Source organism: Mirounga angustirostris, unplaced genomic scaffold, assembly GCF_029215605.1.
Source record: "Mirounga angustirostris isolate CCGP_5_RB_7025 unplaced genomic scaffold, mMirAng1.0.hap1 SCAF_10, whole genome shotgun sequence".
NCBI classification, from domain to species: domain Eukaryota; kingdom Metazoa; phylum Chordata; class Mammalia; order Carnivora; family Phocidae; genus Mirounga; species Mirounga angustirostris.
Window position 1 is genome coordinate 35,253,262 of NW_026991718.1, and position 18,223 is coordinate 35,271,484.

The 18,223-nt window shown below is 48.6% G+C and overlaps 1 protein-coding gene across 5 annotated transcripts in view; it reads left to right on the forward strand.

Annotated features, from left to right (window-relative positions):
- LOC123851042 (uncharacterized) overlaps positions 1-17,906 on the forward strand; it is a 62,832-nt gene extending 44,926 nt beyond the window's left edge. For 4 of the 5 annotated variants that reach the window (XM_064572189.1, XM_064572190.1, XM_064572187.1 and 1 more), the window contains 10 exons: positions 7,088-7,232; positions 8,673-8,858; positions 9,872-9,936; positions 10,744-10,831; positions 11,398-11,467; positions 13,915-14,134; positions 14,269-14,359; positions 16,249-16,362; positions 16,586-16,710; positions 17,392-17,906. In XM_064572189.1, the coding sequence (XP_064428259.1) occupies positions 7,088-7,232; positions 8,673-8,858; positions 9,872-9,936; positions 10,744-10,831; positions 11,398-11,467; positions 13,915-14,134; positions 14,269-14,359; positions 16,249-16,362; positions 16,586-16,710; positions 17,392-17,537 (1,250 nt within the window). In that variant the 3' untranslated portion in view covers positions 17,538-17,906. The other variant, XM_064572188.1, reaches the window with a different exon arrangement.
- The last annotated feature ends 317 nt before the right edge of the window (positions 17,907-18,223 follow it).

Sequence of the window (18,223 nt, forward strand, 5' to 3'; positions counted from 1 at the left end):
CAAAATGGAGGGGTAGCTTCGACTGGATATAAATTTACCTGAGACAAGGACTCTTAAACTAGTCCCACAGAGCTGTAGGCCTTATGAGGACTCCATGCAGGTGGGAGAAGCAGATAACAGTGAGTCTCTGGAACTTACATGAAGAAAGAGAACAAAGAGAAATGTACAGTAAGACACTGCTAAATGGGTGGTGCTCGTGTCTTCCAGCGAGAGTTTGGGATCCAGGATGGAAGAAGGCCTTTCTCCTCTTGAATTAGCAGGATCTGACATGCGCCTTCTGGTGAGCCCCGAGCAAGTCTCCTCAGCCACCCTGCTCAATGTTGTGGCTCTGAGGGTCTGCTCAGGAGCTGGGCTTCTCAGAGCCTGAACGATTGCCTTGGTGCCCCCCATTAGGGACTGGCGGGGGTTGCCAGTGCCATTCAGCATGTCGGGGTTAGGGTTTTGCAGATGGTGGAGAAGGGCAGCTGGTGCCTGGGGCAACCCCTGAGCACAGTGCTTCCTAAGCTGTGTTTAGTGAAGCTGCTTTAATGTCTGACCTGTCATGGACTGACACTTTGGTAAAGTACAGCAAAAATCAATGCTTGGAAAAATGAAATGAAAACGTGTTAATATCCAAGTGCCATTTTTTTCATTGTTGGAGTCAGTGGACATGATCCTGGCCATTGTTCTACAAGTTTCTATATTCAGCACTTATCCCATGGAGGGTGGGGAACACAAGGACAGGCCCCGCAGTGGCCCAGGGACCACTGTTTGAGGACCACTGCTCTAGTACTTAGAGGAGAGGGTCGGGACTTGGGTCCCCTTGGATATCCCACCCCAAGGACCGGGGTAGTGTGGCTGGTCACCCTAGCCCAGGTGTTCCCAGCCTTCAGCCCCTCTGTTTTTGAGAATTCTCCTTTGATGATTTAGTACGTCTGCTGCTTCTAGATGATTGGGACTCTGAAGATGTTGATGAATCCTTAGGGTGTTATGAGCTTTCTTTGCAATTCCTTCTGTGAAGTGAATTCGTGGGTTGGTAGTAAAAGGTGAGATATTCCAGACCTAGGGATGGGGGCTTTTAGGAGTCTTTGTCTTTGTCTGTCAGGCATGGGGAGACCCATATACTTGGGTGTCTCCTGCTCATCCAGAACAGATACACATGGTCCCCAGGACATACTCATATGAACGTCTCTTTGTTGATGAGGCCAGTCTAACTATTGATGGTCATTTCCCAAGTGGGAGGATGAATTGCTTTTCTTTGTCTTGTCAGCTTCTTGCATGTTCTAGGCTGTAAGTAGGATAGCTCTTTTTTTTTTTTTTTTTTAAAGATTTTATTGATTTATTTGACAGAGAGAGACACAGTGAGAGAGGGAACACAAGCAGGGGGAGTGGGAGAGGGAGAAGCAGGCTTCCGGCTGAGCAGGGAGCCCAATGCGGGGCTCGATCCCAGGACCCTGGGATCATGACCTGAGCCGAAGGCAGCCGCTTAACGACTGAGCCACCCAGGCGCCCCTGTAAGTAGGATAGCTCTTAAACGATGTTGTTCAGCTGTGCAGGATAAATATGGAGCATACCAGACACATCCAAGTTCTCCTAGCACCCCTACTCATTTGGATGTATCACTCCATGAATTACATGAGCAAGAGGAAGGAGGGGTTCTTTGAGCCCACCACATACCTTTCTGGAGAGTGCCAACGCAGATCCGGTACCAAAGACCACCAACCACCACCACCTGCCCATCTGCAGAGGTTCTTTTCGGAATGTGGGTTGTGATCTTGCACAGGGCGAGGTCTGTAAGAGTTACGTAAGGAGGCCAGTCAGCGACAAAAGGGAGCAGAGGAACCTGAGAATGAGGCATGGCCCAAACCCACTGTGCTATAGAATGTTTTCACGCTGGCCAAGAATAGCCATGGCAAGAGGAACGTGCAGACCGGTTGACGCTAGAACTCCTCCAGAAGTGAGAAGCCTCATGTCTTTATAGTGGCCCACAGTCATCCAAGAAGAGATAATGAAAGTCAGTGCAAGTGTTGCAGTCTTGTGAGTAAGAAGAGCATCTCCTTGGGCAAGCGCTGCAAATCCAGCTCCCTGGGCCGAAGACAGAGATGGCAATGACCAGGCTTCTGTACCTCACGCGGAGAGCCTGAGGGGCCTGTTCCGGATTTCCTCTATTAACGTTAATGTGCTTTGTTAGAGACACACACACCAATAGTCATGCCAATGCCTATGCTTACATGCCAGTGTGATTTAAAGCTTGAAAACTCTAGTTTCTATAGCATGATGAAGACAATTATTGTATAGTATTTTAATTTGGGGGCCCTGAAGAAAAAATCTACTTAGACATAGGAACATAACATTTTAATTTCTTTGGAAGTCTTAGGTAAATCCAGATTGTTGACTATTTACCTCAACATTCATTAGTCCAATGCCCCCAACTCAATTAGTAATTTTAGAAAATACGTTTGAGAAATCATAGGTAGTTGATCCATTGCTGACACTAAGGATTTGTCAGAGAAGTAGAAAATTCTGCATGTGGTGTCCACAGAGTTGACGCGGGCAACTCTACAGGGCCTTGTGATTTATTTATTTTTATTATTTTTTAAAGATTTTATTTATTTATTTGAGAGAGAGAGAGAAAGAGAGAGAATGAGAGAGAGTATGAGAGAGAGAGAGAACACAAGCAAGGGGGAGGGGCAGAGAGAGAAGCAGACTCCCCGCCAAGCAGGGAGCCCAATGTGGAACTTGATCCCAGGACCCTGGGATCATGACCTGAGCTGAAGGCAGATGCTTAACCGACTGAGCCACCCAGGCACCCGGGCCTTGTGATTTATAATGTTGTGTGAGATTTACACAAGCTGACTGATGAAGACCCAGCTTTTTATTTATTTATTTTTTTTTTTATATGACAGAGAGAGACATAGCGAGAGAGGGAACACAAGCAGGGGGAGTGGAGGAGGGAGAAGCAGGCTTCCTGCGGAGCAGGGAGCCCGATGCGGGGCTCGATCCCAGGACGCTGGGATCATGACCTAAGCCGAAGGCAGACGCTTAACCATCTGAGCCACCCAGGCGCCCCTGAAGACCCACCTTTTTAAATCACAGTTTAAATCATGCCCTATGGTTCTAGCTGACGTTTAGGTTTATGGATGCCTAAACGTTAGCTGACATCATGACACCCATTTGACCCGAAAGATAAGGAAGAGGAGTGTGAGAAGTTCCAGCCACGTTAGCGTCTTTGGAGAAAAGAAATCGTACATGAACTAAAATAACATATTTGCATTTTGTATTTACATTGGATAAAATCAGGAGAAAGACATGAAGCCACATTTTAAATTCTAAATCACAAAACAATGTAATTTACTAGCTTTTCTTTATTGGGAGCATTAAATCAATTTGGATTAAAATTTTAAATTATTTTAATTTGATTAATGAAGTAATTTTAAGATATTTTAATCTTTAGTCAGAAGTTTTTAGATTTAAACTTTTATTTATTTATTTATTTATTTATTTAGATTTTATTTATTTGAGAGAGAGAGAGAGCACAAGAGAGAGAGCACAAGCCAAGGGGAAAGGCAGAGGGAGAAGCAGATTCACTGCCAAGCAGAGAGCCCAATGTGGGTTTCGATCCCAGGATCCTGGGATCATGACCTGAGCCGAAGGCAGACGCTTAACCAACTGAGCCACCCAGGCACCCAAGATTTAAACTTTTAAACCAGATCTTTAAAATGTATCTCTTTTACCAAAGAAATTAATGAATGTTATTTTTCCCCCGATGGCGTTCTGCAACTACTAATTGTTGGTCTATTATTAATTTGCACATCTTTGTAAAAAAATTTTTTAACTAGGTATAGACACTAAGAACATTAAATAAAGCTAAAATTTCCTGGTTCCCATCTGATTTTCTTAAGAAATTATAGAAATACTGTTTAAATTAATAGTTTGTTGTTTTATATATTTTATACGTGTGGGGGTCAGACTTTATAAACCAATTTGTTAATTCAGGGTTTTATCTGGAAGGCACATGCATCAAGAAGAAAATCATTTTGGGGCGCCTGGGTGGCTCAGTTGTTAAGCATCTGCCTTCAGCTCAGGTCATGATCCCAGGGTCCTGGGATCAGGCCCCTCATCGGGCTCCCTGCTCTGCGGGAAGCCTGCTTCTCCCTCTCCCACTCCCCCTGCTTGTGTTCCCTCTCTCACTGTATCTCTCTCTGTCAAATAAATAAAATCTTTAAAAAAAAAAAAAGAAGAAGAAGAAAATCATTTTAGGGACGCCTGGGTGGCTCAATCGTTAAGTGTCTGCCTTCAGCTCAGGTCGTGATCCCAGGGTCCTGGGATCGAGCCCCGCATCGGGCTCCCTGCTCGGTGGGAGGCCTGCTTCTCCCTCTCCCACTCCCCTTGCTTGTGTTCCCTCTCTCGCTGTGTCTCTCTGTCAAATAAATAAATATTAAAAAAAAAAGAAGAAGAAAATCATTTGAAAAGTGTCAGTGAGCTTATGGCTCAATAGACTTCCCAGTATTTTACTTTTTGCCAGATAGCACTGTTGATTTAAAAAACTGTTACCAGGGAAACCACATCTTTATGCAAGACAGCCAATGAAATTTGTCCACTTTCAGGGACCATAGGTTCTATTTTATGGGAGATAGCAGTAATTTCTAATGTCTGGGTGTCCAAAAGACTCCTTTGTTCAACTAACAGTTTCAAAGACAGTTTTAATAACAGAAAGTTGAGCAGAATTACATGCTTCATGGCGGCCTCCACTCTGGACAGGGAAGGGATGGCAATACTTCTGTGAATATTCTCACTTTTCCCTTTGATCAGCAGTTATGAGCATTTGTGGTTTCCAAGGCTAAACACTGGAATTCTGTTAGTACCCAAGTGTTAAAACTTAATCCAGTGTTAAACTGAGAAACACAAACTTACCAGTATGGGAAGAAAAGGGCTGAATAGAACAATTAACAAAGAGAATATGAAGCAAGTAATGTATCTACAACAAGGGTTGGCAGGTTATGGTCCACAGGCTAAACATGGCCTATGGAATAAAGTTTTACTGGAACACAGCCATGCTCATTCATGTATTATTTGTGGCTGCTTTCACGCTAGACCAGCAGAACTGAGTAGTTAAAATTGAGGTCATATGGCCTACAAAGCCTAACATATTTACTATCTGACCCTTTATAGAAAAAGTTAGCTGACCTCTGATCTTCAACATAGAATATCAGATGGGTAAAAGTTCCTTCTTAACACAGAATTACTGTGTTTTTGATTCTCTTTGTTTTTTCTTGTTCTCTTGAATCTTCTGGATGAAAAGATATGAACCCAGTGAGACTAATAGATTCCCTTTTGGTTTAGGATGTTTAATGAGTGAAGTTTTGGCTGGATTCCTGTCAGTAGGTCACCCAAATCCTACCCATGCTTGTCATGTCATTGTCTCCCTAACCGCTGATGGTGGAGTTCGTGCAGCCCAGGCCCCTGGATCCCAGTTCCCCTGTCCCCTAATTCTCCAAGGCTGCACTTGCACCTGAGTGGGTGTTACATGCCTTTGGCTGTTAAGACATGTATGTTTATTTTCCTTCTAACTCCGAAGACCCAGGAACTTGGATGTTCTAAGATACCTATGTGTGTTTTTTTCATCTAACTTGATGGACTCATGTTCTTTCATGTTTTTAGGACCGTTACAACTGTTAGGGAAAATAGTAACTTGAGTGTGTGACATCACCCAAGGCTGTGTCTGATTCAGGCTCCTCCCTCAGATGAGGCATCCGAGGCCTCGGATGAGGCTTGTTCTTTGCCTGGGCATCTGTCGATGGCCGTTCTGCATCATCTTTCTCGAAGAGTCCACGTTGTGGTGGAAGCTATAGAGCCATCATTCATTGTTTGCTCCGGAACACTGGAATGGAGCCGTGGATATCCGCCAGGCCCTCTGAATGGGAAGCCTTCCAGGATGTAAAAATGCCCAACCCAACCTTTGCCCATTGTCTCAGCTAGACCCGATTTGCACCAGCAGTTTCTTTCTTTTCTTTCTTTCTCTTTTTCTTTCTTTTCTTTCTTTCTTTTCATTTTCTTTGTTTCTTTTTCTTTCTTTTCGTTTCTTTCTTTCTTTCTTTCTAAGATTTTATTTATTTATTTGAGAGAGAGAGAGAGAGCACAAGCAGAGGGTGCTGCAGGCAGAGGGAGAAGCAGGCTCCCTGCGAGCAGGGAGCCCGATGCGGGGCTCGATCCCAGGACCCTGAGATCATGACCCGAGCTGAAGGCAGATGCTTAACTGACTGAGCCACCTAGGCATCCCCATTATTTCTTTCAACAGCTTTCTTTAAATTTTCCAAACTTATTTAAAGTTTCTAAACTTCAACTTAGTTTTCAAGGAAACTTGGGAGAGAAGTTGTAAGAAGAACTTTCTAGGAAGCAGCAATATTCTTTACACATTCTGATTTCATCCCTTGAGGTGAAATTCTTTAAGTTGTACAGAGCAGGAAGTGGACTCATGGACAGCATCCGACCTGTCTGGTTGGGGAGAGGTGTGTGGGATAGTGACCCTGGGCATTCGGTGGGTCTGGAGAACACCAGCTCAGTAGTCACATGGGGCCAGGCTGGTCAAGAAAGCGCCCAGTGAACTTTGGCCTGGCTGGTGGCCAACTTGCTGTGAAAACTGTGGGTTTGAGTGAATCTCTGAGAAGGGGTGGGGAGGGAGGGTGGGCAGAGAAGAGGAGAGGGGATTGAGGGGAAGGGTGTGGATTACACCTACCTTGGAGGCTTGGTGGAGAGGAAGGAGAGGTGGAGTTGAGGCTGGAAAGGTAAGTCAGGCAGACACTGAAAGCAGGGATGGCCCATGTGAGGAGGAAGGTGGGTGGAAGGCAGGGGGTGAGGGAGTGACCTCTGTGAACTAGCAAAATCACATGCTAGGGTTGGCCGCCTTGGGTCGGCTGCAGGTCTAGTGAGGACAGGTGGGGGGCTCTGCCACTTTCTGGCTCCTTGACCTTGGGCCTTCACCCTTTGAAGCTTCAGATCTTCACCTAGGAAATGCAGAAACAAGAGTCTGCGCTGACTTGGCATCACCCTTTGAACCTTAGTGTCACAGTGGCCGTGTATTTGGGATCAATTTTTTTTTACATTGCAGACAAAATGAACTTTCTACGCTTGGCTGACCTCCTCAACATTCAGGTGGTCACCATCAACATCAAGAGACACCCACTGGAGGAGTGGATGCCCCGGGTATACCAGTCGTCTGCAAGCCTCTTGGTCCAGAGGATGGTTCGGCACAGGCAAGTGAGATGGGGCCAGTTTTTTCTCAAGTTGCTTTAAAAATAGAGGAGTTTGCAAATGCTGTCTGGACTGAATATATTTCATTACTAAAGCTATAAATCAGCTCCTTGCTTGCTGCTTTTGGTTTCATAGGGAGGCTTGTAAAAGGTTTCTGGACGTGCTATGTGTGACCTTAACCAAACAGACAGGCTTCTCGATTATGCTTCCTTCTGCCCTATATCCTAAGATGCTCAAGGGCCACAGACTGGATGTGCTCTCTGAGCCAGAGAAGCTGACTGCTCTCTGAAATCAGAAGGTTCCAGCCCCATCTAAGTCATTAGGAAGTTGGTTTCACATACGGCACTCTGACTTTGTAAAGTCTGTGGTAAACTCATGAATTTGAGTTATCAGAATGGTTGTTGAGAAGGCCAATTAATTCTCTTATTCTCAAGTAAGTGGACTCCAGAAAGAATCATTTATTCTGGTTGAAGATCTTAGGTTTCATATGTGTGGCCTGGAGTGCCCCCGTCATTAGTGGCTCATCCTCTTGCTGTCCTTGAATTTAGTGTTTCATAGAAGAGAATAGTTGAGAAGTCCCAGAAAGTGGCTCAGCCTGTGATGTGGGCACACCGTATTAGCTGCCCGTATTTGGTATTTATCAAAGCCCTTTATGTAGAGGCTTCTTCCCATTAATCCTAGCCTTGATTACTGATGTGTTTCATGTGCTGGAGTTTGTGTGTCTGCATGGGGCATCCAGGGTCCTAGTCTACAGCCTCACAGAGAACAGTGGGGTAGGAGCCCCTCCTGTCTTCCCGAGGCCAGGCCCAGAGTTCAGCCGGGGTTCTCTGGAGCACAGGGGACAGGTACCTGAGCAGAGCAGCCTGCTCAGTAATTGCAAAATTGCCTCAGAGCCCAGCTCTGATACAGTCCACCCCAGACTCGGTGAGGAAGATGGACATGTCAGTCCCCTGGAAGGCTTGTGTGCATTAGGGATGAAGAGGTTTTCAGAAGCTTTCTTAGTTAAGGATGTTAATTTTCTAGGGACAAGTCCTAGAGGTGTCATGATCCTATGCTAAGCCCTAAACCTTCTCCTTGCCCCATTTCTGCCTAAGCTTTCATCTGATCCAGGTACTGTGCCCCCAGAGGGGTACCTGGGAAAACCATGCCTCTATTCCCCACCCCCACCCCCTGGTCGCTGAGTCTTCGTTTTCTCCTTGGCCGAAAGGACTGAGCCAGTATCAGGGGGAGGCAGGTGAATTTCAGGACCCTGGTCATGCTGGAACGTTTACTTACTTGAGTCACGAGTGTGCATGTGTGTGTGCATGTTGGCGGGATGGGGGTTGGGGGCATCTCATAGTCATCACATCGTCGGGAACAGAGTACCCCCTAAAAGGCTCTGAATGTGCTCCTTTCACTAAAACGTGGGATGACAGGATCTCTTCCTTTTTCCCTCATGGCAGGATTTTTGTCTGGGTTTATGATGTCATCATTCTGATAAATGCCATATTCATCGCTCTGGATGAGAAAAACCCCTTCATTTCCTATGCAGAGTGGCTTTTCCTTTCTCTCTATATTATTGAAATTCTCCTGAAACTGTACACATACGAGCCCAGAGCCTATTTTGGCAAGAAACAGTTCTGGAACTGGTGAGCATGTGTGTCCTGGGGAGGGGGTGGGGCAGAGGCCGTGGGCAAAGTGCAGGGGGAGGTTTCTGTCAGTTTGGGGAATCTCCTTGGAGTTTTCCCAAGCTCCAGCTGCCTGGTTTTGGGGCATCTTATCATGAAATCTTGGGGGTGTGGGAAAACATGGGTCCGACGAAGCTGTTATTTTATGATGTCAGTTTGAACTGACTCTAGCTAAAATTAGAATCATAGATCGTGGCATCCTGGGTTTGGAAAGGATCTTGGAATATCATACCCAATGAGGCCCTTCCATAGCTCCCTCGGCCCACTCCCTAGTCTTTTTATCAGAGAACTTGGAATGTGTATGCTTGGATGATGAGATCGTTAACAAGCTCTTTCCTACACGGATGTGTCACTGTGGCCTCTTTCTTCTCCACGCTAGGTACCTCCTGGTCTCGAACCATCACCCCCGTGCTGCAGACCACCTCAGTGCAGGACGCAAAGACAGGGCACACACACACCTGTCTTACGTAGTGCACAGCTTGCCAGGGTTGGATCTCTGTGATCGCTGCTCTCAGTGCCAGGAAACTCCCTAGGATGCGCATGTGGCTAAAGGGGAACTAGCTAGTCTTGTCCAGTGCTTTGGCATTGTTGTCAGAAAGAAAAGTAACGCTATGATGGATATTACCCCCTTTAATTAAAAAGTTACAATGGACTTAGTAAAATTAATGCCAAGAAAGATTGTATTGTATATTCCGAAAAATGTGCCAAAGTACTCTTGCAAGGATACAGTTATTTTGGAAGACAAAGTGATAAGAATTGGCTGATGGCTACAGATTCCCTTGGGTGGTTCACTGGAGCAGCCAGGGAATGATCACTGGATCATTCAAACGTAGTGTTTCTTGCTTCGTCTCCGTTGTTCTAAAAGTTACAGAAATCAGTTTCATGGTTGGTTCATTGCTTTGCATAAGATACTGGATTCGAAGTTTTCTCAGGATCCGTTGTATCCTTCACCAACTTTGCTTCTGCTCTGTTAGGTTTGACATGCTGATCATCATGGCGGCCCTGGTGGCCACCGTGGCCAACACCACCATTCAGTCAGGTCAGTGCCATGGGCTCTCGGCTTCGCCACCTCCTGGGATCATGCATTCAATGTGTATGTGTAGTCTTTGTTGAACTTGTGCACCAGTAAGGCGTTTGGGATGGGGCAATGGAGACACAAGAGAATTAGTAGAAGTGTTCCATGTCCTGGAAAGGGCTGGTAGCTTTGTTTGTGTTTAGCTGTATATTAGAGTTTGCATTTGTACGCATCCGTCACACCAGACATTGACCTGGTCGTCTCCTCTCCAAAACTGCCCTCAGTCTCATGGCTTAACCTCCATGCCTTTGACCCCCTGCCCGTCTTGCCCGCCCCCCAGAGGTCCAGCCGCAGTTGGTTTGCATTGTCCCTGGTCCACTGCCCTCTTGTGTCGGCCTCCCCTGGCTGCACCCGCGCCTCCCACCACCACCACGCACACTCCTTCCTGTGGACAGCAGGGGGCGTTGTTTAGACGTAGTGCAGCTTCTTAACAGGCCTCTAGGAAAGGAATGTTGGGGAAGGAAGGGCTTGTAGAAATGTGTTCTGTAGAACCTGATCCACAGTCATTAAAGACGGCCTGAAGTCTACACCGACTCTCAGGATTCTCTAGCTCAGGGCTGGGAGGGAAGGCCTGGGGTGGCTCGGCTTTGCTGGGGGGTGAGCCGTTCAAGCAGCACTTACCTCCTCACTGCCCGGAGCTACTGTCGGGCTCTGGAAGTGAAGCCGCATCTCGCCCTGAACCCACAGAGTCTCAGACCTCACTGAACAGAAGGGACAAGCCAGAGGCACTCACAAAACAGAATGTTAAATGATTGTGCTTTTTCTTTGTAGCAAGAAAATACAACAGTCAGCAGATACTGGATATCGTCTTGATATTGAGGATCCTCCGGCTCTTACGGATCATTGTCAGCATTCAGAGGTAAAGAGCGAGTGACGTGCCCTCGGGTGGTTCCCCCGCTGGAACCTGCCAGAAACCACTCCTGCCTCAGATCGGTCAACACATCCCATTGGGAGCCCCAAATGTACCTCGCATGGAGGACCCAGTGCTCTCTCCGGGTGGGGGGGTGGAGTGGGGAGGGAAGAGCACTCAGATGGCAGCTCCCCGAGGGCAGGGGTTCTGTCCATTGCTTTAGTGCCCGTGGCCCCTTCCCTCACCGTGCATGCTGTGCGTGGCCGCATAGCAGTGGCCGTGGGGGCCACGGATGCTCCCGAGTGTGCCAACCGTTGTCCTGTGAAATTCCTCCTGCCACCCTTGATATAGGGGACTTTATTATCCTTTGTTCACTGGTGATGACAGTGAAGCTCAGAGAGGTTGAGTGACTCCCCAGGGGTGCACAGCTAAAAGGGCAAATTCCTGACGGTGTGTAAAGAACAGGTCCAGGCCCCAGGGGAAGGGATATGAAACCAAACCTTCTGGTGTGGTGTCAGTTTTAGCTCATGGCTTCCCTTCTGCTGTCTTGTGCTAGAAACTTTGTTTCATCTTAGATTCCGGCTTATCGTGACCACCTTAATTAACATTGGTCCCACGATACTGACGTTCGGTGGACTCGTCTTGGTAAGTGGCTTGTTCTTGTGGCTAGTTCTACGTGAATAAGTGGTAAGAAGATGTTCATTCTCGGCAGCTCTCGGTAAGCCTTATTTGAAGTGAGGAAAAGAAAGGGAGATTAAGTAAATAAGACTCACTGGTTTCTTGTCGTCCTTTTTAGAAATTTCCAAGGTCTGGAAACACTGGGCATATAGCAGTTAAGGCTCACCAGCCACTGTGATAGACACCACAACTTCAGTGGCTTAATTCAGTTGTGGTTTCTTTGTCACCCACGGTCTAGGTGGGTCTGCCTGCCTGGCTAGCAGATGCTTCTCAGGGGGTGTAGGCTCCTTCTGGCTCATGGCTGTGAGGCCTCAGGTCCTTCTTTGTTCTGCTTGTGGCTAAAGCCCACCTGCTCCTCACATCGCCAGGGTGAGAACACAGCCACCCAGGGCTGCGAAGGGCTGGCGCCTCCCGCTCAGGAGAGGTCCCACGCTGTGAATGAGGGGCTCAGATACGTGGTCGCTCTGCCACAGGGCCCTCGCTTCGCTTTTCTGTTATCATGGTAAGAAATCCCATTTTACCGAAGAATGAAAGGCTGACTTCAGGTCACCCCTTTCCATTCCCCACATGCATCTTTCCCAGAGACAACCATTGCTAAAAGTTTCTTGTTACTCTTCCTAAATAGCTCTATGTACACAACAAGTATATCCCAGACATGCCCGTATGTGTCTGGTTTATTGTTTAGTCAGATGGAAGAATCCACACAAAATGTTGCATAACTTTCTTCCACCTGATATCTTTGTCATATGTCCTGGAGGACACACGTATCGTGTCAGCTCTGCTTTGATTAAAATTGTCCTATGGGGGGCACCTGGGTGGCTCAGTTGGTTAAGCGACTGCCTTCGGCTCAGGTCGTGATCCTGGAGTCCCGGGATCGAGTCCCGCATCGGGCTCCCTGCTTGGCAGGGAGTCTGCTTCTCCCTCTGACCCTCCCCCCTCTCATGCTCTATCTCATTCTCTCTCTCAAATAAATAAATAAAATCTTAAAAAAAAAAAATTAAAAAAAAAATTGTCCCATGGGGGCGCCTGGGTGGCTCAGTCAGTTAAGCATCTGCCTTCAGCTCAGGTCATGATCCCAGGGTCCTGGGATCGAGCCCCGCATCGGGCTCCCTGCTCCGCGGGAAGCCTGCTTCTCCCTCAGCCTCTGCTTGCCGCCCCTCCTTATGCCTTCTCTCTCGGACAAATAAATAAATAAAATCTTTAAAAAAATAAAATAAAAAATAAAAATAAAAGGAGGGAAAACTCCAGAACACATCCGACCAGCCTCTCGACTGACAGACCACTGGGTGCTGTCACCTTTTGGCCATTACAAGTGATGTGGGGAGGGCTGTTCTTGTACCTGCATCTTAGTGCTTCTGTTCCCGCCAGATACATCCCTGGGCATGGCGCTGCAAGGTCAGAGGGGAGATGGTTCAGACCTCGGGTGGATGGTGGCACGTGGCCTTCCGAACGCACGCTCCCCGTGTATCCCAGACGACAGCGTGTCACAGGCTGTCTCTCTGCCCGTCCCCCCCCCCCCCCCCCACAGCTGGGGTTTCCGAATCATTGCCCTGTCTCGCAGTCTGGGGGAGAGAATTGCACTATGCTGCTCTGACGGGCACTTCTGTCGTGTTTCATGAGGCGGAGTGTCTTCTCCAGGCTCTTTTGGGCACTCGCACTTATTTTTCGGTAAACAGCGTGTTCATACCCTTGGCCTATTCTTCTATTCGTTTTTAAATAGGATTTGCAGGAGTGTTTTGACAGTTAAGGAAATAGGCTGTTGGTAAGTTTTTTGCAGTGGAATTACTTTTCCTTCTCCGTCACTTGTTTTTTGAGTTTTTTTTTTTTTTTTCCCTGCATAAAGGATTTTTGTTGTATATTTGGGGGGCTCTATAAAAATTTAAATTAATTATATAGTCCTATTTGCTAATCTTTTATTTTATAGATTATTTTATAATCTTTTATCTTTTATAGTCACGTGTAGTGGGGCCTTTTCATACTCAATTTTTTCTTTTTCCAATTCCTTCCTGGTTTGTTTTTTACATTTGACCCTATGGTACTTTCGGAATTTATTTTCCTATAAAAAAACAGGGTAAAGATACAACTTTATTATTTTTTTTTTAGAGGACCAACCGTTGTTTATTGAGTACTTAAGCCACTAACTTGCCCAGCAGCTTTGTTTTCCACTCTGTAAGCCCACGGGAGAGGTCGTGGTGTGGTCCCGCCGCCGTGTCTTCTGTCCCTCCGCGTCCACCCCTCCCCACCCTGACACTGCTTGGGCCTGGGTTGGGGTGGGCAGCCACCCCGGAATCGGAGTAGCGTCCCTTTCTGCCGGGGTCACCCATGTCCATAGTCCTCCAGCGTCTCGGCCCGCTCCTGGCCCCGTGATGCTGCAGCTCCGTGCGCCCCCTGCTGACCAGGGCTGCCCATCACAGGTGGTCTACTACGTGTTTGCCATCATCGGGATGGAGGCCTTCCACGGCAAAGTCCGGTTCTTCGACCCAAATTTCACCACCCCCGATGCTCTGGTGTGTGGGAACCCAGCCTTGAAAGACTCAGCGTTTGCCCGAGACAGGTACTGCAAGAATAACTTCAATGACCTGGCCTCCTCGCTCATCGTGCTGATGGAGCTCACGGTGGTTAACCAGTGGCACAATATCCTTTCTGCGCAGGCGTCCGAGCCCCGGGGGCTGCCTGCTCCCTGGGGTGGGGGTGGGGGTGGGGGCGCCCACAGGAACATCCAGGGCGGCTGCCGAGCTCCCCGAAGGTTTGGTTCCTTAGCTGCGTACTCCTCGCAGGCGGCTTTGCCCTCGTGACTCACCAGGCGGCAAAGCTGTACTTCCTCAGCTTCCATGTTGTGGTCGTCATTCTCATCGTCAAGTGAGTTGACTTCCGCCCCGTTGGCAAGTCCACGTCTCCTCCCCTCTCCCTTGGTCTGACTTTTGTTAGCGCTTGTGTTTATCATTGTCTGCCGGGGCACATCTGTATAGGATACACGTCTCGTAGTCTCGTTAGTTGTTTGGGTCAGAAGGACCCTGGGGTCCCGGCCAGTCTCCCTCCCCTTCCCCACCCAGACCGAATCCCTTGGGAGCATCCCTGAGCGCACCGTTCACCCTCTGCTTAAATCCAGCCATCTGGTGGCTTCTCAGAGCCCCAGAGTCAGTTCCCTAGTTGTCCCACTCTGGTCCGTCCCTGTCCTTGCACAGGTAGGACGGCACTGTGCCCCTGGTCTGTCCTGGCCCCTCTTCCAGGAGAGGCCTCAGTCACTGAGCGGCGCTGTGACATCCGACCACTCAGAAGTGCTTCTGTTCCAGCGTCTCAGATTCTAGCTCCTTGGTTCCTCATGGGACCTGAGCCCGAGTCCCCTTGAAGGCTGGAATGGTCTTCCAGAGAGGTTTTCCAGTTGTCATACCTCTCTCACAGCCTGGGGCCTGCCATTTCTGGGGGGACAGCCCAGTACCTGTGCTTTCCTTGTCACACCAGGCCCGCGGTGGCCGGCCACCGTCGTACTGACTTCGGCTCCGGAGTGACTCGAGATTCCTGGCCGAGGGAGGGGAGGGGAGGGGAAGAAAGCCCGTGCGTAGCTCCCGTCGGGCTGCTTGTCCTTACACAGGCTGGGTGGAAGGCGTAGAGGGAACAAGAGAGAAACGCCTCTCTGGGTGGCTCCTGCCGAGGTTGCCGGAGCGCGGGGACCAGCAGGGGCAGGGGTATTTCTGCCGCTCTCCTCTCAGACGCAGGCGGGGGTTGTGGGAGCCCTGGGCTCCATCGTCAGCGCTGTTACGTCGGAAATGGTGAAGGGTCTGAGAGTCTCCCCGACCTGCCAGCCAGCAGGTTAGTCTGTGTGCCTATGCTCCAGAGAGGCACGGACAGAAAGCACGGCACCTTGGGTCGGAGACGAAGACAGTTTATTACTTGGGTCGGTTTCCCGAAACTTTGTCTCCACCGAGCAGTGTGGCGAGCACCAGCTGGAGTGGGAGTGCAGGAGGGAACCCCAAAAGAAGGAAACTAATCTTACAGAGGGCTGCTGGGGCTTGTCTGTCCTCCCCTGTGGAGAGAGAGAGAGGGACTTTAGTTTCACCTGGAATGTAAGCAGATCCCCAGGGAGGGCAAGGTGAGCTCTTTATCTTTGTTATCCTGGACTGTGTCTGGGGGGAGGCATCGCTGAGCTTTCCATTTTGGGATGTCTCCGTAGACAAACATCCCTAAGTTGGCCCCCAGTGCCTTTGCTCAGACCACCTGGGCTGTGCAGAAACTTGAGATATTCACGGAGGACTGTTTACCAGCAAGTATTTGGCTTAAGCTTCCCCTAGAAAGAAACCATATTTTCTTTTTAACAGTCACTGTTTATTTTTATTTATTTATTTATTTTTAAAAAAGATTCTATTTATTTATTTGAGAGAGAGAGACACAGCGAGAGAGGGAACACAAGCAGGGGGAGTGGGAGAGGGAGAAGCAGGCTTCCCGTGGAGTAGGGAGCCTGATGTGGGGCTCGATCCCAGGACCCTGGGATCATGACCTGAGCTGAAGGCAGGTGCTTAACCACTGAGCCACCCAGGCGCCCCAATATTCACTTTTTAAATAAGTTATACCAGAAGAATGGCAAGTTGTGTCCAATCCTTGAGAGATGTTGCATCTGTCATTTCTCCCTTCCGCGTTGTGTTGTCTTTGCAACTATTTGCCTTCTTGTTTTGGCTCAGACACTCTTTGGAATGAGGATCCCCTGTTGCCTGGACGATGGCTCACACCCTGTACCTCTCACCCTTTCTCAGTATTTTCATAGCGTTCATCTTGGAGGCATTTTTTGTGGCGTACTCCTTAGAAAAAAGTGAAATCGAAACTGCCATCGAGAAGAAGATTCAAGAGCTTGGAGTGGGAATCCAAGAGTGAGTAGTGGGTTCCCTCTGGTGTCGTCGCTCACTGGCCATGTTCACTCCCTCAGTGCCCTGTGGTGTCCGGCATGGGCCTGTGTGCCGTCCTCAGGGACCCTCAGTGACGAGAGGAGAGCCCTGGATGCGGCTGGACGGTGCCACGGGGCCATGGCTGGGAGGACGCGTGAGGGACTCAGCTGAGGGACCTGACCCTGCTCATGTCTCTTCTTCCTTGAAGAGAAGAAATGCAGGATGGGAAGCTCGTTGATAACATGGACGCCAAGGACAGTGGCTTTAGTGGGGATGATGGAGACAACAAAAGGAAGTCCTTGAAAGGATTGTACTTCAGAATTGCATCAAAAAGTAAGTTTTAACCCAATGCAAAACTTCCAATCCATGCTCCTCACTGCAGCTGGTGAGGTGTTTCCAGAATGCAAGTCTGACCCGCCATGCCGGCTGCATGCCATTTGGTCGTTGAGTGACAGTTTGGTCACTGCCTGTCTTCCTTGTAGACTTGAAGCTCCCTTTGTGCTGGGCCCTGTCTTTTTGCCTCCTCTGGTAACCCCAGGGCCTCACTCTGTGCCCAGGGCATGGGGGCCCTTCACAGCTTAGTCTTTAAGGACTTTATTCTCCACGCATCAGCGGTGGGCTGAGTAACCCAGAGCAACCTGACTGTCACTTTGGGCCTTGGCCGGGGTGCCTGCACTTAACTCAGAATGAGGAGCACAGCATAGATTGCAGGCGCAGTGGCATGAGCAGGACGCCCCTACCAGAAGTTACCCTCCTCCGTCCTTCAGGGAAGACCTGCTCCTTGGTCTCCAGGGCCTTGCCTGGTTGCGGAGCTCCATAGAGTCCACACCAGCAGAGATGAGTGATTCTTTTCTGACTTCGTCATCCTTTCTTTCAAAGGCTGTTTGGCTAGCCATGCTTAGAGCATTGTCTTTGACTCAGGAGCCATCCTTCCAGAAAGCTGAGCTCTGCCCGGGCTGCTCCCCTCCAACTCCAACACATGCGAGCTCCATGTGCCTTTCTCCTTCCTCCCAGAGTACAGGACCGTGGACGCCCTGCTGCAGCAGATGTTCGAGTCCGAAATTGCTCCAGAGGATGAAGGCCCTTCCTTGGATGAGATTCTGAACTTCTCGCCCGGTGACATATATCCCAAGAATCCCAATTTTGAAAACAGTGCGTGATCCTGGCCTGGAAGGGTCCACACCTGGAAACCAGGCTAAGCTGCCATCACGTCTTGTGCATGCTTTCTGGAGGTGGTTTTCCCAGCCTGAGTTGTCTCTGTGCCCTGACCAGCCTGCGCTTCGGCCGCACGGGCCCGGAGTGGTCGGTGGAGAGATGTGGAGAGGCTCCTTCTGTGTGCCCCGCCTGGGGTGGTTCTGGGGTCTGATCAGAGCAGTAAGGAGGGGCAAATCTAGGAAGAGATTATGAGGAGCACTTATCTTACACATGTCCGTCCGTACGTGTGAGAAGTCCTTTCCGTGGGGATATGAAAGCTTTTCATTTATTTTTATATGATATTTTGCTATTCTATTAAATCCTGTGCTACAGTGTCACGTGAATGACTTTTGAATATTTAAATATGGTAAAGGAATATATCTAGTATAGAAGCTCTTTGATGCGGTGTTTATTCAAAATGAAGAAAAACATGAATGTGAAAAGAAAATTCTGTCAGAGTTGCTTCTTTTTCTGGGGCAGGCTCTCAAAGCTTCTTTAATTAATGACACTGATAGCAAGATTTTGAGCAAGTCTCTCTCCGAGGTCACTTTCCCCAGCTGGAAATCTCCCAATGCAGTGACACGCTCCTTCTGGGAAATTAAAATCATTTTATTAACACAGTTTTTAATTGTGGAAAATACTCATAACATAA